The sequence below is a fragment of the Notolepis coatsorum genome, assembly GCF_963971535.1.
Source record: "Notolepis coatsorum genome assembly, chromosome: 6".
Lineage (NCBI taxonomy): Eukaryota > Metazoa > Chordata > Actinopteri > Aulopiformes > Paralepididae > Notolepis > Notolepis coatsorum.
In genome coordinates, this window is record NC_140170.1 from 84,034,076 (window position 1) to 84,056,819 (window position 22,744).

Below are 22,744 nucleotides of genomic sequence, written 5' to 3' on the forward strand. Positions count from 1 at the left end.
CTCCTCTGACATACTATCCGCTCTACCTTTGAGTGACACCTTCTCTGCTCTCCCCACAGAGATGGCAACCTCCACCCTCCTCTCAGCCCTTGCAACCTCCTTCGACAAGCTCTGTCCCCTCGTTGAGAAACCTGCCCGCCGTTCCCCACCCAGTCCATGGCTGACAGATCCAGTAAGAGAACAAAGACAGGTCCTGAGAGCGGCTGAGAGGAAGTATAGAAAGTCACGCCTCACTGCTGACATCGACACATATCACAACCTCTCGTTAACATTCTCCAAAACCATTACTAATGCCAAAGCTTCTTTCTTTCACCATAGGATCGAGGCCTCTGCCAAGAATCTCCGCAAACTGCATGCTACCATGTCCTCCTTCCTCACTCCCCCCCCCCACCCCCTCCTCCCTCATCTTTCTCTGCCGAAGACTTCGCGATCTTCTTTGAGGAAAAAGTGGAGAACATCCGCAGCTCCTTCTCCCAACCCCCACCCATTCCAAATGCTGAATCGAGAACCTCATCCTTCACTCTGTCCGACTACATGCCAGCTGGCCCAGCTACCCTCCCCACTCCTCCAGACCATAGCACCGGACATATCGTCCTGTCTCTCTTCTCTCCTTCCTTTCTAAAACACTTGAACGTGCTGTATCCAACCAACTTACTGCTTATCTCTTAGGGGCCTTTCTCACTCACTATTCGGGTCCGTTCCATTCCGTACCGTCCTCATTCCGGGTCAGAGTGCGAACCCCCCCCCCTCTCCCCCCTCTAGTTTGTGTACACACTTCAGTCTTGGTTCGCTCCGGGTTCTGTTTACGGTTTGCGTTTTGAGCTTGTAAGCTTGCCGTAGGTGATGATGTCACGCTCGAAAATGTAAACACAGGAAGAGTGGACACGGTGGTGGAGACTGGATGCTGATATAAAATTAACAAATAACCAATAAATATGAAGTTATATTTGAACCTCTGTTGTCAAGCCTTGTCAATATAACCCACCCTCTTTTCTCACGAATGGATGGTGTTGTAGAGTCCGCTTTTAAGCGTGTCCCAGGGCTAACGCTAAGCTAACGGCTAACGCTAGTTAGCTTAGCCTATTACTAGTCTAGTATAGCCACTGTAGCACTTATTTCTCAGCAAAGAACGTGCAATAAACAAAACGGGTACATTCACTGTGTGTTCTGCCTCTCATTTGTTGATGAAACAAAACTAACATCAACACAATTGAACACCAAAAGCGGAGTTTAGTCTAATCGGCGCTGTTTTGTTAGCTTACATGCTAACGTGAATGGAATATGCCAGTATAACAGTATAGCATTGTGGCTAGCAGCTAAACGCTAAGCTAATGGCTAACGCTAGTTAGCTTAGCCTGTTCAGCAGCTAACATCCCATCGCTCGTGGCAATTATATTGCATGTCATTGATCTACTGGTCGACCACGGCCGACTGGTTGGGCACCACTGGTCTATAGAAATAAATGCATTCAACAAGAAAGTATAGTAGACAGACATATCAATGGCAAACGCTAAGCTAACGGCTAACGCTAGTTAGCTTAGCCTGTTCAGCAGCTAACATCCCATCGCTCGTGGCAATTACATTGCATGTCATTGATCTACTGGTCGACCACGGCCGACTGGTTGAGCACCACTGGTCTAATAGAAATAAATGCATTCGAACAAGAAACCAATGTATAGACATAGCATGGCAAACAAAATTGCCAGGCCTAATGCGAGCCAGGGAAGTGCTGTGCGTTTGTAATGTGGCTTCATGTTTTCATCCACTGAGCTGTGAGGCTCCACAATGCTTGTTTTTGGTTGAGGTCTGAACTCTCAAATTGCCCATAAATATCGTTTTTGTGGGTATTGTCCAGTTGTTGCTGTGTGGTTTTATCTGCCCAAAATTCAAGCAAGCATGAAAGCATATTACAGTAACGACGTTGTGTGTGTCACGCCCCCCGCTCCCACTGGCCCGCACCCGAAACCACCTATTTCACCGGTCCAGGTTCAGCGCCCCCGGGGTCAAATCAGCAAGGGGCGGGGACGGGGGGGAGTGTTCTCACTAAGACAGACACACCCTTTTCTGGTTCGACCCGCCGCTGATTCGACCCCGAAGAGTGAGTGAGAAAGCACCCTTACTAAATTACCTGGGCATTGTACGGCCCGCGGGCCGTGTCCGGCCCGCAAAAGATTACATGATAATTAAAAAAAAATAAAATTAAAAAGAATTAATATTATTATTCTTTTTTTTTTGTACTTTTTTTTTTCATTTCAACGTTCACACGCACAATATACGCTTACCTAGGATTTTACTTGATTCAACAACAAAGCAGTCGGGGCAAGCCGAAAACAGTAGAAAGTGTGGTTATTTGAAGTTTGGATTTTTTTTTCCACAACTGAGGTAGGTAGATTACATTTTTAGAGACTAAAGTACAGAAAAAAGGAACCGTTGGGTACCGGTATCGATTCACAGGTACCGGTACCGTATCGGTTCAAATGTGAACGGTACCCATCCCTACTGAACACACAACTGCAGGGCACATGAAAACCCTGAAAGAAGTCAAACCATCAGCTGATCACCGGCACAGGTACTCATCCATGTTGGGAGCACTGCATGATGAATTTTCAAGGCGTTTTCAAGATTTCAAAAAGGTTGAGGATGAAATGCAGCTGGTTTCCTCTCCATTTACCTGCAGTGTTGATAGTTGTTCAGCTTGAACTCATTGACCTGCAGTCTGATTCACTACTGAAAGAGCACTTTAAGTCAGCATCACTGCTAGAGTTCTACTCTGCTCTCAAGGAGGAGAACTTTCCAAACATGAGAAGACATGCTCAGAAGATGTTGGTTCTCTTTGGATCCACCTATATGTGAACAGACATTCTCAGTCATGACGTTTACCAAGTCCAGGTACAGATCCTCTCTCACTGATGAACATCTGGCAGCTGTGCTTCGCATCTCCACCTCAGACATGCAACCTGACTTTGATGGACTTGTTAAAGCTCAACAGAGACTGGATTTATCACACTGAATGAAAAAAAAAAGAGCTGAAGAACACTAAAATGTGGAAATATAACAAGTGAAATGGGACACTTGATATTTTTTTTTCTTTTTTTTGCACAGTTCTGAAAACATTAAATGTTTAACATAGGCATGTAAAGTAAAAAAGGCTACAAAACTGGGACACTTTTCTTTACACAGTTCAGTGACATGTCTTGTTTATTTTGGCTATAAGATGATGTGATGTCTTTAGAAAGCTAAGCAAATCCTTGTTTCAATAGTATATGAAACTCAAAATGCCCTTTGTTATTAATGTTTCACATTTTGTTTATCATTTTGGAAATAAATTCTATTTGAATAAATGATATTTTTGAAAGCTAACCTCACCTTTTAATTGCCAAATAATAACATACACTCTTACCAGGGGTCAAAACAATGCCATTTACTGCTTTTTATATAGAAATAAAATGTATATTATGCATAATTGAGTAATTTTGGCCCGGCCCTCCAACATATTTTCAGTTGCTCATTCGGCCCCCTGGGGAAAATAATTGCCCACCCCTGTCCTAGACCCTAATCAGTCTGGCTTCCGGACTGGCCACTCCACAGAAACGGCCCTCATTGCGGTCACAGAGGCACTTCACTTAGCAAAAGCGAAAGGCCTCTCCTCTGTCCTGATTCTCCTAGATCTATCTGCAGCCTTCGACACAGTCAACCATCAGATCCTCCTCGCAGCCCTCGCAGGAATGGGAGTGGCTGACATGGCTGACATCATACCTCAATGACCGCTCCTACCAAGTGTCATGGAGAGGGACCCTGTCGGCCACCCGCCCCCTGCGGACGGGTGTCCCCCAGGGCTCGGTTCTAGGACCCCTTCTCTTCTCCCTCTACACTAAATCACTGGGTAACATTATCACGTCTCATGGCTTCTCGTATCATTGTTATGCCGATGATACTCAACTCTTCCTCTCCTTCCCTCCCTCAGATATCCACGTCTCTGAGCGGATCTCGGCCTGTCTGTCCGACATCTCCGCCTGGATGACAACCAACCACCTCAAACTGAACCTAAGCTAAACAGAATTGCTCCACCTGCCGGCCAAATCCTCCCCCCTGACCGACCTTTCCATCACAGTCGAGAATGCAGCGGTGACCGCGTCCCCGACCGCCAAGAACCTTGGTGTTGTCCTCGACGACCAGTTGAACTTCTCTGCTCACATCGCAGCGACAACCAGAACCTGCAGATTCCTCCTGAGCAACGTCAGAAGGATCCGCCCCTTCCTGACAAAAGAAGCCAATCAACAGTCATCTCCCGCCTCGACTACTGCAACGCACTGCTCGCTGGCCTCCCGGCTACTGCCACCAAGCCTCTTCAACTCATTCAGAAAGCAGCGGCCCGCCTGATCTCAAACCTACCGAAGTCGGCCCATGTCACCCCACTTCTTAGGGACCTGCACTGGCTCCCCATTGCTGCACGAATCCGCTTCAAGGCCCTCGACCTAGCATACCGTGCGGCAAAGGGAACCGCTCCCGCCTACCTCCGGTCAATGGTCTCTAACTACACACCCTCAAGATCCCTACGCTCTGCATCTTCTGGCCGCCTCAGACCTACTCCTATCCAAGCTCCGGGAGGGTCATCAAAGAGAAGTCGCCTATTCTCAGTCCTTGCCCCACAATGGTGGAATGAACTACCCACCCCAGTTAGGACAGCCGAAACCCGTCCAATCTTTTGCCGTCGACTAAAGACGCACTTCGTCAACCATTATCTGAATTTAAAAAATAAAAAAAATATCTAACCCTAACTAACCTTACTGTCATGCACTTGTCCTAATAAACTAACCTAAACTGTAGCACTCAACACCATGATGAACATTGTTACTCAGCTGATAGAGTTGTGCCCTTCCTGATGACTTGTCGTACAGAACTTGTAAGTCGCTTTGGATAAAAGCGTCAGCTAAATGACTAAATGTAAATGTAAGCACTGGAGTGGCTGGGTAGTGTAGAGGTCTAAGCACTGGAGCGGCTGGGTAGAGGTCTAAGCACTGGAGCGGCTGGGAAGTGTAGAGGTCTAAGCACTGGAGCGGCTGGGTAGTGTAGCGGTCTAAGCACTGGAGTGGCTGGGTAGTGTAGAGGTCAAAGCACTCGCCTACCACCGCAGTGACCCAGGTTAAATTCCCAGCAGCGGTACCTCCGGCTTGGTCAGTTGTCCCTACGAACACATTGGCAGTGTTTGCCGGTGGGAAGCCGGTGGGGTATTAGTCCTGGTCGTTGCAACAGTGATTCCTACTGGTCGGTCAGGGTGCCTGTTCAGCAGGGAGGGGATCTGAGGGAGATAGCGTGAACCTCTTTGCGCGTTACACTCTCCCACTGAAACTCCTAGCTGTCAGATGAAAAGAAGCGGCTGGCGACTCCAGTATCCTCCAGTATCGGAGGAGGCATGTGGTAGTCTACACCTTCCCCAGACCAAGAGTAGGGCAGCGCAACGACTAGGAAGGGTGTAACTGAGGGGTTACAAAACCCGGACTGTATTAAAGATTGTTTAGATTAAACCACTACTAAATATTATTACTTGCCAGACAGTACAGTTAGTTAAATATGGCAGACACTCAATAGACGGCACGGGGACAAAGAGATCACGTTTACAGTATTTTAATAGCAATATCAATATACAACTGAATTAGTACGTTGCTCTTTTAATAGTGAATGATAGTAGAATGTCAGAGTATCAAAGTCAGGGGGAATGAATAATTCCTAGGTTAAGAATACTCGACCAGAGCTCTGCATGGAGTGAGAAGGCGATACAGGGCAAAGCGAGGGGTATAGCTGGAGACAATGATTTTCCCCACGGAGTGGTAAGCTCCAGAGGAATTGAAGAATAGTCGGATACTCCTGCGGTCACTGAAGAAAAGGGGTTCTCGTACGGATCCAGTCCAATCCAAGTGCCCGATGGCAGGGTAATAGCTCGTAATCCAAAGCCTGACGGCAGTGATGATAGCTAGCTAGCTTCGTTGGTCCTAGAAGCTAGCCCGATGAAGGTCTTCAGGTGTAGTTAGATCCAAACGCCAATGGTCTTAACTATGCTCTTCTCCACGTTACTTCGCTTACACAAGTCACTATAATACACCAACAATGGTTCTACAATATTAGGGTCGTATCTAAGTAGCTACTAGCTATCCGTAACGATACACCGCGGGTAGGCTTCCACTGCTCACATGTCCACTCGTTCTGCTGTTAGGTTACTTCACACTTCACCTCGTGTTCTGATACTCGTTACGTTAAGTTCACACACAGCTGCACATTAGATTAGGTTCACACTACGGCTGCTGCGCCTTCTACAATATATATACTCAGAGTGATTTCTAGAGCGCAACCGAATTACTTGTCCGGAATCAATGCGCCGGCTAAGGGCATGTCTGAACTTGCCCGGACACGTCTTTGAACTTGTCTGGGGGGCGCGACGGCTGGCGCCGCCAATGTCAAGGGCGGTGTCCAATGAGGCGAGCGAATAATACTATGATTCAAACGGAAGCTTAAAGGTATATAGCTTATATATATAAATAATATACAAGTTATACAAAATAATAAACGTAGATTCTCAGTGTTAATCTGGCCCTTCAGAACAAAGGGAATTGGCATAATTACAAAATTGTGGATATGGGTGCAAAGTAGAAAATGCACTAAGCCATAATATTCTTATTGTTACAGAATACAACGTTTGTTTTAGTTTGCTTTAGCCTGTTATTCTAGATAGTCTGACTGGATTTATTTCAAGGAATATCTCACTCTTATATATAGAATAGAAATACTTTAATCATCCTGAGGGAAATTTGGCACTACAAATCGCTCACATAAATATTTAGGTAGACAAACAAATCACGAATAAGAATAACAAATGTTTGCCTAAAAATAAAGAATAAAATAAGCCTAAGAATAATAATAATAATAAGATCAAATAAAGTACGGTCCGGGATTCACATTTACTATGTAATGTATGTACATTCTAATATAAATATACAGTAAAAATATACAGAGATCTCATTAAGTGCCAAACATGTAATATTATGTGTTCCTCGCCAACGCTTAAGCGCCAAACACGTAATAATACGTTTTTAGATCCTTTGATCTTTTTCCTCTGATCCCCGTTCTAAATTATCATCCGGATCATTCTAGCCGTTCCTGGCTCGTTTGCCTACGTTGGAATTGCAATGCCGACCGAATATCACCAGGTGGCAGTGGCTGGGTAGTGTAGAGGTCTAAGCACTGGAGCGGCTGGGAAGTGTAGAGGTCTAAGCACTGGAGCGGCTGGGTAGTGTAGCGGTCTAAGCACTGGAGTGGCTGGGTAGTGTAGAGGTCAAAGCACTCGCCTACCACCGCAGTGACCCAGGTTAAATTCCCTACCTTTGAACTGGAATGGCTTGGTTTGGATACACGTTTTCCTTTTTTATTTATTTTTTTGGTAAGGGCTCCTCCTCCTGCTTGAACAGATATTCACAGCGATCGCCTCGAAATTCCGTTGCCGAAGTGTATTTCCCATCTAAACGTGTATAGACATATACACTGGTAATCGCGATTTCGTAATCGGAATTATTCTTTTTGGAATACCTTCTGGCTAAGGTAAGGTATATTCTATGTCTATTTTACCGAACCTGAAACATGTTTTTCTAACGATCACAGTTTTGTGTTTTGAGTATTTGGGGTTCCAGGGGATCAACCAGAACGGTTTGGGCTTATTGCACATAACGCGTTTTATAAAAGACTGGATTATCTTGGAAATGTGCAATGTTTAGCGTGTAATAAACTACAAACTACAGTGTGTAGAAACAAACAATTTTTTCGATGTTGGACTACAAGTAGTGTCTGTCAATGAGCCACACCATTGTCTCCACAGCTATAATACAGAACACACACAAGCTCTGCAATCATCGTGAAACACTGCGAAAATGACCATTTTAAGATGGTCAAGAAGGCAGCATACAGATAGTTTCACATATAGAACAACATTACAATAAACACAGATAATTAAAAAAAACAAGATGGTAAGAGCACACAAATACTAACAGTTTTAAAACATGAGCACCCCAATGGAAAGCAGGTGTCCAATTTGTTCTTCTTTAAAATGATCAATTCCAATGAGGGAATCTAGCTTAAAAATAAATTTGTAATAGGTTCCAGGAGAATGGAGCAGCATAACTGAATGCATGTTTCCCAAAGTCAGTTCTCACAGTGAGAACATGATATGAGACGTAATTTTGTGATCTCAGATTGTAATGTCCACCTCTCGGTTGAATGAGTAAAGTGCTTATGTAGGTTGAAAGCTGCCCCAGGATGGCTTTGTATATTTTGACTGTGCCCTGTTAATTGAAAAGGACAGGTTGATTTTGTATGTGGGTGTGCAATTGCAAGAGTTTGTGAGAGAGCAGAATTTCCTGTTCCTTGTCAAAAATTATATAATGTACAGTATAGTCAAGAAGAGCTGCCGCGATTACCGCATTACCGCGGTATCGCTGTTACATCACGGCCACCGCAGAGTAGGCTGAATACCGCGTCACCGCTGTTTTTTATAATAATAATAATAAATTATCCTCCTCTCGTTGGGCTTGCGGCTCTGCAGATATACCCTACTCCTCTCTCGAGGTTCCAAGCGACCCTATTGGGTACCAGAAAAGTCACGTGAAACATTGCAGACCACTGATTGGTCAGAAGAGAGTCGCGTCACACGTTGTAGCGTCATGCAGTGTGTTACCACCAATCGGCAAGCGAGTATTAGGTTTTTACTTCCTGAATGTCAGATCATCACAACACGGCTAATAACGTTAGCTTTAACTCTCCGCCGGAGTGGACTACGATCGCTCCTAAGGAGTACTAAACGAGACATAATGATTTTACTGTCTGCAACGAATGTTATAATAAAAGCCCTTCGTTCTATACACTTGTCTGATTGAAAACTTTATTAACAGACCGCAGAATGGGACAACTCGGCACGCTCTGAGCAAAGAAAGGAACTGAGATATGAATAGAGTATTGCTTGCCTTGCTATTGTCCGGTAAATACGCTGATGTTATTGAACGTATAACTATATAATGTTAATGCCACAAAACGAATGCCTTTATTATAAAGTAGTAACTTTATAGTAATAATAATAAGAAAGGGTCAGGGGGGTTAGGGGTAACCACCCCTGCCCGCGACACCGAGTGAACGGCGCACGACCAGAGGGTAAACTTCGAATCCGTGTTTCACTTTCAATAACTAATGCGTGCTTGCCGAATCCCAAACAATATTCATGCTGCAAAGTCATCCTCTAAAAATAGACATTTAGACTAGAGGCAGGCTATATGCTATAAAGAGTAGACTACTACTAAAAAAAAAAATGCATTCAAACTTTTTTTTTACATTTTTTGTGTGTAATAACCGCGGCGGTAGGAAATATTTTGCAAATTTGTGCGGTAAGGAAATAATCAATACCGCGGCAGCTCTATAGTCAAGTGTTCCTTTATTAATCCCCTTGGGGGGGAATTCAAGGCACTTGCAACATTGTGACTTGCTTTTACCAGAGAATTGAAGGTTGAATGGATATGGGCGTGGCTAAGCAAGGACTCTGCTGGCATCAGCAAACTCCACACCGTCGTATGCACATCATAATTTAAGAGAAATATGATTGATGTCGCCTATCTCTCCAAGCTGTGAAACGCCCACAACACCTCTAATCATATTCCCTGTTGGAAAACAATGAACGTTTAAAATTTGCTGTGATGACACATTGTAATCATAAAAATAAATATTGTCACTTCAAACAGTCGGCCTGAACCCAATTATCTGATTTTGTGCTTTGTCAATGTTTTTTTATTAGCTCTCAGGCTATATTTGAATAATAGCAATTCATAGATAAAAGCCTATGAGTTCCAATTCATATTAAGATATTCCACCTGTATGGAGTAGACGAACATTGCACAAATTGCATCAAATGTGAATATGTCATCATTGTCCATGCTTTATTTAACAGGATGCTCATGGCATATTTCACTTTTCACACTTTTGTTATTACAGGCAAATAAATGGAATAACATACAGTATATACTATGAAATAATTATAGTGAACAAGGCAACCTTTTAAGAAACGTCAGCCTGAAGTCAGACTATAAGAAAAGCTGTTTCATTATAAACTGCTGTGATGTACCGCATTGCACTGGCCCATAAAATTATAAAGTTAATAAAAATTTGACAATGAATTAAAACTCAACAAATGTTTTTACCATAACCAATATATCACTAGTATATCGGGAAATACTGGCCTTTTTCAATATCAATGGGTCTCATTCCCGAACGGATTTACGACCAAAAATGTCCTCTTAGGCAGATTTCTGCCCATTTAAAGGGGACATGCATTGCTATTCCTAGCACTATTTGGGCAACTTTACACAATTCCTGTGAGTCTATGGAAGACATCTGTAAGGTTTATTTAAAAAAAAAATCATTGTTTTATATTTCTAATGGAGTACTCAAAAGCATCATTTTCCAGCCTCAGGATTTCAGCCTGTTATTGGCTGGGCTCCGCCCATAAGCACTTTCAGTGACAGTCATCCCCACACAGTCAGCAAGTGGCAGACAGAGAGAGAGAGAGAGAGAGAGAGAGAGAGAGAGAGAAAGGGAGAGAGGGAGAGAGGGAGAGAGAGAGAGACACACGGAGCACTGTGTAAACAAAGCTGCGTGTGTGAGATACGCAGGTCCCCTTCTCTTTCTCTCTCTCCCTTTCCCGTTTGAGGAAGTCTTCCACTGTGCGCTACAGCCAGACGGGGTGTTAGTTATGCTCCCGAATCGAGAAAGAGAGAGATAGAGAGGGGGAGAGAGAGAGACAGACCGAGAGAGACAGACCGAGAGACGACAGCGCGACGCGCGTGTGTGTATGTGTGCTCTGTCGTGAGGGTGTATCTGTTTCTCCCTCTCTCTCTCGCTCGCTCTCTGTCAAACCCTGTTTGGTGCGCTACAACCACAGAGCCAATCGGATTACTATCCGCTCCATCCTCGCCACGTGACGTCACGATGCGAGTCAAATCAGAACGACCTGATTAAATGGAGCAGGAAATGAATTACCTGAATGACGGCAATCCGCCAATATGGTATTTAGAGACACAGACAAATTGATACTAACTCCTATTACTATAATACAATGCTAGAGACTGAAAAAAGACATTTATAATGCATGTCCCCTTTAAGACATATTAGGGCTGGTAGCGCGAAAAGAAACTAGTAGAGCCAGAACTGTTCAACTCCCCTGGAGCCACAGCCAGCAGAGAAGCCGATTTACTTTCGCTTTCAAACCAGCTGCAGCCTGAGAACTGGAGTGTGAGGGGATGTAACACTAAAGATGGCGGCAACGACAAAGAATTGCTGCAAAATAAACATACATCTGTTGTTAAAAAAAAATAAAAAATAAAAAAAACATTTATACTTATATTGATAATATCGAATATCGAGTGATATGATATTGTTATCGATATCGTTATCGAGATATCATTTTTGGCCATATCGCCCAGCCCTACTATAAACCTGCATTCCTTCGAATATATCATTAATCAATTAAACTTATATTGAAATACACTATATAGCCTATACACCAACACTGAAATGACAGTGGATAAATAAATAAATAAATAAATAAATAAGAACTAAAGCTGATCGGTGGAAATAGACTGCATTAATATTCCATAACAAGTCTTGTGTGCGCCAGTATGGCCTACGTGTGTACAGTGTACGTAGGGCAGAGCATATATATATAGTATCTACTAAATCCTAATGAAACAAGTCATTAATGGAATAATAAGCCTATACTGCGTTCATTCATTACGCCGTAGGCTATATATATATATATAATATATATATAATATATATATTATGTAAACAAGACAAACGTCTTTCTCTGGTCTGCATCCCCTTAACAATTGTGTGTATTGAGCCGTACTGTATTGTACCCATTCTGTAATCTGTTAAATAAAGTTTTCATTCATTCATTCATATACAGTACTGCGCGCGCGCGCATGTGTGTGTGTGTGTGCGCGCGCTGCGGCAGGTGTACCACGAGCTGTACTATATATGATGCTGCCAATACATTAATCTAATCTAATTTTGATGGGTCGCAAGGTCTCGCAACGCGCTTCCGCCATTCCATTTTCACGCGGCTGCGTCATTAGTTGCCTTATAAGGAGCTCTGGAGGCGTTGTTTTGTATGCAAATGACCTGAACGGGGACGCACTTTCGCGTTTGAGACATATGCCATTCCCCAACGCAGATATCAGATCATATCACAGGTGCGAACGTTTGAGCCACTTAAGACATATTACCAGCGTGTTGAGGACTCAGAGTGAACTTGTCATTGATTCTGTCTCAGTCGGTTCCAAGATAAGTCTTCCAAGAGAACTCTTTGGAAAATATTGGGGAATGAGACCCAATGTCGTCTACCTGAAAAATCATTCTGGTCAGAGTTGTGGACAGACAGCAGATCTTGCTTTTGCATTTGTAATTTCATTTTCTTGTTGCATGTTTTATACATTTATTGTTTATTGTTGTTTTTTGTAAAACTGAAATCTATATATATTGAATATCACTACAAAACATCAGCTATCGGTAGCTTCAAACCAAAGATAATGGTATTGACCTTCTAAAAACCTGGTCAAACCGTACTGATGGGTGCTGAGCCAGAGAGCAAACTAACACATCATCTTTACCAAATAAACAACAGCAACAATAAATAGGAGTAAACACGGTAGAAGGAGAGGATTAAACTGGTCTGACGCCTGTTTAACTGACCTCTCAGATGGGTCAAGTGCCACTTTATCAGAGTCAGGGAATCTGGGCAGATGGTATTGTCAGCCAGAGAAGAGGCACACGTACACACACACACACACACACACACACCTAAGAGACTACCCATGGTGTCGCCACCTGTGCTGCCACACTGCATAATTAAACATTATCAACAAAACCCTCTGCTTCCCGCTTGGACTCATTTTCACTGCATCCCTCAAGCAGCTTTGTTTTGTTTTGTCTCAGTTGGTGAGAGGACAGTGAGATTATCTTTCTGGGCCTGTGTGCATACAGAGTCTAAAGAGTAGGAGTACTGGACCTGTGTGCATAAAGAATATAAGAGTAGGAGTACTGGACCTGTGTGTATAAAGAATATAAGAGTAGGAGTACTGGACCTGTGTGCATAACGAATATAAGAGTAGGAGTACTGGACCTGTGTGCATAACAAATATAAGAGTAGGAGTACTGGACCTGTGTGCATAAAGAATATAAGAGTAGGAGTACTGGACCTGTGTGCATAAAGAATATAAGAGTAAAAGTACTGGACCTGTGTGTATAAAGAATATAAGAGTAGGAGTACTGAACCTGTGTGTGTGCATAAAGAATATAAGAGTAGGAGTACTGGACCTGTATGTATAAAGAATATAAAAGTAGGAGTACTGGATCTGTGTGCATAAAGAATATAAGAGTAGGAGTACTGGACCTGTGTGCATAAAGAGCCTAAAGAGTAGGAGTATTTATTTTTGTATCTTATGTTGTTGGACTTGTACAGCACTTTGGTAAACTTTGTTGTTTTTAAATGTGCTCTATAAATAAAGTGGATTGGATTAATTAATTAAGTAGCCCCTTTCGTGACTGTGACGCAGCCAACAAGGTTTCACTCGGCTGTGTGATTTAATTCAAGGTGGATCGCTGTTGTCATTTGAACAACTTCAGATTTCATGGGAACTACCAATCCCCCAAATCAAGAATGTTTAAGATGAATGAAGTAAGATTTTGATTATTTGAAATATGGCCTGTGTAGACTAAACTATGCACAGAATTATGTCAGTCTACAAGGTCCGGATTCTACATGGTCCGGCAATGTAGACCTTGTAGACTCCACTAGAGACCAATTATCAGTGAATGTTCATGCATTTTTAAGAAGGGCTACTTCCACAAAAAAACAAAGAACTCACCAAAACATCTCAGTAGCACCTTATCTAAATGTTCTATTTAATATATGGAGATTCATATTTATTTATGTATTGCATACATTTCTACAATTTTATTTCCTATTTTGTTTATTCATCCCAGTATCTTTCTTTCTTATGTGTGGAATTCTACAAGGCATGTAGGTGTATATGTGTTTGAGGATGATATCCTTCAAACAGGCAATAGTGATGATATAATTTGGGCAGTGCTGAGCTGGGTTACTTTCCTCCAGTGTATTTGTCCCCCGGCCCCACCCAATGGCCCCATGCGCACACACACACTCACACACACACACACACACACACACACACACACACACACACACACACACACACACACACACACACACACACACACACACACACACACACACACACACACACACACACACACACACACACACACACACACACACACACACACACACACACAAATCGAAGTAAAAAATAAAAATAAAAAATGAAAAGCGAAAAGCGAGAGACTAAACCTAACGCTCTTGTTGTTGTTTTGAATTGAATACTTTATTTTGACACAAATCGTATGACAAAAAAAACATTTTAAAAGACAAGACAATAACAGTGTCAATAACGCAGGTCAAAAATGGATAAAACACAATAAAGCCAAGGCTTGTTTCCATTGTGGTCCATACATGGAACATAAAAAGGCACAGAAACACAAATGGACATGTACACTGACAGGACACATTCTAAAAAAAAATTATAAAAACACCTAACCTGACAACTCATACAGTTAACTAATGTTAAAAGAAAATCCGCAAACCCTTAAAAGCAACTCATGATAAAAGAAATAAAAGCCAAGTTATGATAAAAGAGATAAAAAAAACATTTTAAGACCAATTTGAGTTGCTGCTGAGCCATGTTTTTAGGGCGGATTTAAATCCGAGAGGGGAGTTCAGGAGTTTTAAAAATGTTGGCAGGGCATTCCACATTACCGTAGCAGAGTAAAAAAATGCATCTTTCCCCATGCATGTCCTGACTCTCGGCGGGACCAGGTCCGTGGGGCTTCCTCTTGTGGCGTGTTTGTGGACATCTCCTACTTTATTAAAATAATTGACTAGGTACTTGGGGACCGTTTCTTTTAGTACTTTAAAAACCAGTAGCATTTTAAGCTGGTGTACTCTTTCTTCAACCCTAAGCCATCCCAGCCTGCTAAAGTGGGCTGGCGTTAGGTGAGTCCTAAAGTGAAGGTTGTGCAGGAGTCTCACTAGTTTGTTTTGGGAGGTCTGGAGTTTTGTCTTCATTTGTTTTGATATGTTGCTGTACCATGAAGTGCAAGCATAGTCAAAGTGACATTGGATGAGGGCTCCAGCTAGGGTCCTCAGAGCGTTCCTATTTATGAACGAGGAAATTCTAAATAAAAATTTGGTTTTTTGATTGACCTTAGTAATAACTTTTTGTGCCATTTTTTCGTTAGAAAGTTTGTTATTTAAAATAAAGCCCAGGTAGGTGACCTCCTCTTTATCCTCAATAATGTTTTCACCTACTCTAATTTTAAAACCCTGGGATTTCTTTAGGTTGGCGTTTGACCCAAAGAGTATGGCCTCTGTTTTTCCCAGATGTAGAGACAATTTATTGTCACTGAGCCAGGAGCAGATTTTTTTCATTTCACTGCTCAGGACACTTTCCACTTTAGACTTATTCCTGTCTGAGACCAGGAGTGCCGAGTCGTCAGCAAACAGGAACAGGTTGCAATCGCATGCCGATTTCATGTCATTAATATATATTAAAAACAGTTGAGGTCCCAAAATGCTTCCTTGGGGGACCCCACATGTCACTGGAAGGGACGAGGACAAGGTGCCATTGATGTCTACCACCTGTTCTCTTCCCTCCAGGTAGGACTTGACCCATTTGGCTGACTTGCTATCAAAGCCTATCGCTCTCAATTTTTCTAGTAGGATGGAATGGTTGACCGTGTCAAACGCTTTTTGCAGGTCCAACATTACCATCCCACAGTAGTTCCCCTTGTCCATCTCCCGTTTTATATAAACTGTCAGGTACAGTAAACAGGTGTCAGTGGAGTGTGATTTTCTGAAACCTGATTGGAACTGGTACAATAGTCTATGTTCAGTCAGGTAGTTGTCTATCTGCTCATATACCAGCCTCTCAATTACCTTTGATATGGAACAAAGGATAGAAACGGGGCGGTAGTTACCTGGATCTAGTTTGTTTCCTTTTTAAATAGAGGGGTTACCCTAGCAAGCTTGAGTTCTTGCGGGATGTGACCCTGGTTGATGGAGAGGTTGGTGATATGGGCTACAATGGGAGCTATGATGGAAGCAGAGTCTCTGAGAAATCTGGTGGGAATATTGTCATGGCCTGTGGCTTTTGTTGGCTGCAGCATACTGAGCTTTTTCATAACCTCTTCAGTAGTTACTTCAGTCAATTTAAAATCATTTTCACGTACACCCAGTTCCTTATAAAAGGCCTGGATGTGCTGTATGCCATATCGGCCAGAGTGGATCGGCAGTTTGTTCACCAAAGTGGTAGCAACAGTTGTGAAGAAGGTGTTTAAACAATTTGCCACGCTCAATTTGTCAGAGATGATCGTGTTATCTATTTTCAGGTTGAGATTTGTGGTTTTAGTCTTGAGTCTATTATTGTGACCCAGTGTTTTTAAAGACTTCCACAGTTTTTGAGGATTATTTTTATTTTCCTCAATTTTTTCGTTAAAATAGTTCAGTTTTGCTTTTTTGATCATATTGGTTACTCCATTTCTTAGTGTTTTACATGTCTCAAAGAGCTGTTCATTTTTAGTTTTTCTGTATTTAGAGAAGCTCTCATTTCTCACACTGATGGCTTTTAGAATCTCGGCAGTGACCCAGGGCTCTGTTCTGGCTTTGACCCTGGTCACCTTTGAGGGTGCAAGCGTGTCAATAACTGAAAGGAAGGTGGTTTTAAAGCATGACCAAGCTTTTTCTGTCGATGTGCAGTTTAGTACATTTGTCCAATCTACTTTGTCCAGAGCTGTTTTTAAGGCTTCACTTGTGTAGTTTTTCAGAGATCTGAATCTGATTGTGTTGTGACAATTTATTACAGGTCTGTGAATTTTACGAGTGCAGAAAATGATGTGATGGTCACTTAGACTGCATTCTATCACGCCACTTCTAGAGATCTTGGTCTGGTCTGATGTCAGAATTAGATCAATGATGGTTTGTGTGGAAGAGCAGACTCTTGTGACTTGAGTGATCAGCTGATTTAAGTCATGTATGTTGCAGTAATTTCTGAATGATTTAAAGATTGGTGCATCTTTTTTAAGAGTGTTGGTATTAAAATCTCCAATCAAAATCACCTCAGATTTACAAAGATCCACTGAGCTCTCTTCCAGTAAATCATAAAATGAATTTTGAGTTGGAGGTCTGTAGAGGACACCGATTAAGAGAGGTTTTGTTTTAGGAAAAATTATATCAAGCCACACTGCTTCGATATCATTGTGATTTAACTCGGGCCTCATGTTAAAACAAATGTCCGCTCGGACATAAACACATACACCCCCCCCATTTCTATTTCTGTCTTTACGTATGACAGTGTAATTTTCTATTTCAATCTCAGAGTCATTTATGGAACTGTCCAGCATTGTTTCAGAGAAAGTTAGTATTGCGGCTTTGCCGTTTCCAAACATTATTCTGATTTCGTCCATTTTATTGATTAAGCTTCTTACGTTGAGATGAGTGATATGGAGTCCTCTGGAAGAGAATACACTGTCCATTTCTGCGGTAGTTAGAAGATCCGCGCTGCCTCCCTCGTCCGCTGTGTCCGACGGGCTGTAGCAGGAGCCCACGGAGGGCACCCTAATCTCCTCTGGCGTTTGCAGCTGAGTCGGCTGAGACAGTTCTGGGCCTGGATTCGGTTGTACGTTACCCGACATCAGGAGTAGGAGAATTAGAAGCCAGGTCCTCCTCGCTGGGCTGTTCGGCTTGCCGTCGCAAGTGCGCGCTGCATAGGGGGAAAGTCTCCCATTTCCCTGGGCCCACAGACAGCGTAGTCCTCGCGGCAGAACCCCGAGTAGTTGAGACGTCCATGAGATAAAGTCCTCCCCGAGCAGCGGGGTTTTCATGGCAGGATCTCTCACTGAATCCGGGGAATCCATGGTGCCTGGGGTAGGCCACACATCTAGCGGTGTGTCTTGTGGATCTTCCGCGTCAGCAGGGACACCAGTCCCAGGGATCCCCAGCACCAGGTAACCGACCAGGTAGAATAGCAGGGGAGGTGGCCACATTCGGCACATTATGGGATTTCGTAATATAATGTAAAAAAAAATTTAATAACCCAAACGCCTAATTGCTACCAAACATTTGGCAAATGTTCTCTCTGTCACAGAGAAAGAACGTGTACAAGATTTTACACAGACACGGTGTCACATTCCACACTGTCACATTCCAAGCATTCCAAATGGCCGCGCCAGTGTTGTTGGCTGGAAATGTCTGGATGTTGTTTGTGTGTGGCCAAGTTTTGCAGAAAGTGGTAAAAACAGGATAAAACACTTGATAAAAACAGGCTAAAAGCACTTAAAAACGTGAGTATCAGACGTGACCGCAGCCCAATGCAGTAAAATATTTCCCGGGAGCTCTTTGAAATGCGACCGACCTCCTGTCTGTCTGTCTGTCTGTCTGTCTGTTAGCTTACATGCTAACGTGAATGGGATCGACCATAGCATTGCGGCTAGGCTAGCTACCATAGCAGTACAGCAGCTAGTTGAATGGATAAACGTTATTTAACATTGCAGAATGGGTACAATACAATACGGCTCAATACAAACAGTTGTTAAGGGGGGGTGCAGAGTCATCAACACAATGTACCACCAAGAGCGGAGAGTTTATGTCTCTCAAAAAGCGAGAGACTAAACCTAACGCTCTTGTTGTTAGCTTACATGCTAATGTGAATGGGATTGACCATAGCATTGCGGCTAGGCTAGCTACCATAGCAGTACAGCAGCTAGTTGAATGGATAAACGTTATTTCGATGGCACAAGCTTCGAACATTAAAAAAAAATCGAAGTTAAATTATTTTTATTTATTTATTTTTTTAACTTCGATTTTTTTTTTTAAATGTTCGAAGCTTGTGCCATCGAACGAAGCTTCGAAGCTTCGAAGTATTTAAGACAGCCCTACCTGTGTGCATAAAGAATATAAGAGTAGGAGTACTGGACCTGTGTGCATAAAGAATATAAGAGTAGGAGTACTGGACCTGTGTGCATAAAGAATATAAGAGTAGGAGTACTGGACTTGTATGCATAAAGAATAATAGTAGGAGTACTGGACCTGTATGCATAAAGAATATAAGAGTAGGAGTACTGGACCTGTGTGCATGAAGAATATAAGAGTAGGAGTACTGGACATGTGTGCATAAAGAATATAAGAGTAGGAGTACTGGACCTGTATGCATAAAGAGTCTAAGAGTAGCAGTACTGGACATGTTTTGCTAAAAACGTGTCCGACTTCATGCTGTCCACCATTTTGCAACCAAGGCCTATGGGGAAACGAGCCATCTTTTTGTGACTGTTGAGGCCTTAGCGCAAGACATACAGGCTTGGTTGTAACAGTAGGTATTCGCCTGACTGCAGTGAATCAAGGAGGAGGAGCAGGTGGTGGTGAGTCTGGAGGACATTAATACCTTGATGTAGTCTTCCAGCCGCGGATAGACTCTCTTCACCCCCAGGAGGACGGACAGCGCTGTCCTGTGGGGGAAGGAGGCGGTGACCATGTGCGTGACCTCTGGGAAGGAGAAGACATGGAAACCAGACTTCTCATAGAGGTGGAGCAGCTCCTCGCTGGGTCTGACATCTCCCTCGCTCAAAATACTGCCCACTGCACAGCAACACTGTTGACCTGACACCTAGAGAGAGAGAGAGAGAGAGAGAGAGAGAGAGAGAGAGAGAGAGAGAGAGAGAGAGAGAGAGAGAGAGAGAGAGAGAGAGAGAGAGAGAGTTTAATATTGTAACTATATGTGTGTGTTAGAGAGCCTCTGAAATAATCAACTTTCTATCATATCTGGTAACTTGTTGAGATTCTTCAACACCGTTGGTGTTTTCATCTTGGCCATCATCGCTGTAACGAAGCTCCTCACAATATGCGGAGGTATCCGACTATCTGTCACTCACTTGTCTCACTGCCTCTTCTGATCCTCTCTTTTTGGCCGTCACTACAGCGATTCTGACTAGGGATGTCCCGATCCAATCACGTGATCGGGATCGGGGCCGATCACGTGATTTTCCGAAGATCGGGATAAAAAAAAAACACGTTTCTTTTTTTTTTACCTTTTTTTTTATTCAATAAACATGACCATGTTCACGTCTTAAACTCATACTGAGGCCTTAGTTTTGGTTTTAAATTGCATATCATCATTCATTTATTTATTGTCACACAGAGCAGAAGAATTTTGCCAAAACAAACCAATAGTATCCAGCTGCAGAACGGCAGACCAGCCACACTCTCAGACCGAAATTAAAAATATATATATATTTTTTTTATTTATCCCAATTTCTCACATTACATTCACCCTGAATGTTGACGTTATCCAGGTGAAAAGTTAACTTCATTCAAGCGAGGCATTGCAATCCTTGACATAAATCATTTGATGTATAATTAAATCAAAGGAAATGCGTTTGGGTCTGAGAGTGTGGCTGGTCTGCCGTTCTGCAGCTGGTTACTATTGGTTTGTTTTGGCAAAATTCTTCTGCTCTGTGTGACAATAAATAAATGAATAATGATATGCAATTTAAAACCAAAACTAAGGCCTCAGTATGAGTTTAAGACGTGAACATGGTCATGTTTATTGAATAAAAAAAAAGGTAAAAAAAAAGAAACGTGTTTTTTTTTTTATCCCGATCTTCGGAAAATCACGTGATCGGCCCCGATCCCGATCACGTGATTGGATCGGGACATCCCTAGTCAGAATCGCTGTAGTGACGGCAAAAAAGAGAGGCCTCAGTATGAGTTTAAGACGTGAACATGGTCATGTTTGTCGGGGAAAAAAAAGAAAAAAACTAAAAAAAAATAAATAAAAAAAAATTATCGGATTGGGAAAGATCGGTATTGGTAGACTAGATACTCAAAATCACATGATCGGAATCGGATCGGGAGCAAAAAAACTTGATCGGGACATCCCTAATTCTGACCATTATAATTACATATGCAGAACTCCAACAAACTCAAACTCAACAAACCATCCATCCGAACTCTCTGCAGTCATTCCCAACCAACTCCTTAAAAGCCCACTGCAGCAATTACTTGGGTCTAAAAAACAAGCATCCTGCCCCGTCTTCATCTATATCTCAATCCCAAAAAACAAAACTCTATAAAAATACAAATATAAATAATAATAATAATAATAATCACGGTCACTTGCATTTCCAGAATACCTGCCTCCAAAGACTTCTGATCCACAAAGACTAGCGTATTGAGCAGAAAACTATTTAATGAGTACCAGCGAAGACGGAAACAAAGGAATGATGAAGCATACCGGGGAAAAAAGTAGGTTTTGCAATGTCAACCAGGTGCAGGAGTTAAGAGAGATATTCTCATTAGTGTTCACACTAATTGGAGCATTTGGCAGCTCTGCGATTTACTGGTTCTTCTTCCGCCATTCTGGGCACCCTGTTGCTCATTAAACAGAAGGGGGGAGAAAAAGGCGGCGCTTCATACAAATGAAGACTCCAGGGACTGAAGACCGTCTCCACACCGCCGAGCTGAGCAGCACGAAATCTCTCCGTGCTCCTGTGGTCTGCTATCGTATCCTCCCTCCATCTCTCTAGCTGGACCAGGTCTCATATTCATGTTATTGTATCCTCCCTCCATCTCTCTAGCTGGACCAGGGCTCATATTCATATCCTCCCTCTATCTGGACAAGGGCTCATATTCATGTTATCATATCCTCCCTCTATCTCTCTAGCTGGACCAGGGCTCATATTCATGTTATCATATCCTCCCTCTATCTCTCCAGCTGGACCAGGGCTCATATTCATGTTATCATATCCCCCCTCTATCTCTCTAGCTGGACCAGGGCTCATATTCATATCCTCCCTCTATCTGGACAAGGGCTCATATTCATGTTATCATATCCTCCCTCTATCTCTCTAGCTGGACCAGGGCTCATATTCATGTTATCATATCCTCCCTCTATCTCTCTAGCTGGACCAGGGCTCATATTCATGTTATCATATCCCCCCTCTATCTCTCTAGCTGGACCAGGGCTCATATTCATGTTATCATATCCCCCCTCTATCTCTCTAGCTGGACCAGGGCTCATATTCATGTTATCATATCCTCCCTCTATCTCTCTAGCTGGACCAGGGCTCATATTCATGTTATCATATCCCCCCTCTATCTCTCTAGCTGGACCAGGGCTCATATTCATGTTATCATATCCTCCCTCTATCTCTCTAGCTGGACCAGGGCTCATATTCATATCTTCCCTCTATCTGGACAAAGGCTAATATTCATGTTATCATATCCTCCCTCTATCTCTCTAGCTGGACAAGGGCTCATATTCATATCCTCCCTATATCTCTAAAGGGGTCACATTCATGGTATCATATCCTCCCTCTATCTCTCAAGGGGTCATATTCATGTCATCATCATGTCCTCCCACTATCTATCAAGGGGTCATATTCATGTCATCATATCCTCCCTCTATCTCTAAAGGGGTCATATTCATGTCATCATCATGTCCTCCCTCTATCTCTCTATCTCTCAAGGGGTCATATTCATGTCATCATATCCTCCCTCTATCTCTCTATCTCTCAATGGGTCATATTGATG

General features: G+C 42.7%; 1 protein-coding gene across 1 annotated transcript in view; it reads right to left on the reverse strand.

Moving 5' to 3' along the window:
- The window catches only part of tex264b (testis expressed 264, ER-phagy receptor b), a gene marked incomplete at both ends in the record, with an annotated part of 268,522 nt that overhangs the window by 155,860 nt on the left and 89,918 nt on the right, over positions 1-22,744 (reverse strand). Inside the window, one exon of the mRNA XM_084315664.1 lies at positions 19,599-19,820. Within this exon, the coding sequence (XP_084171790.1) occupies positions 19,599-19,820 (222 nt within the window). The remainder of the gene's footprint in view (positions 1-19,598; positions 19,821-22,744) is intronic.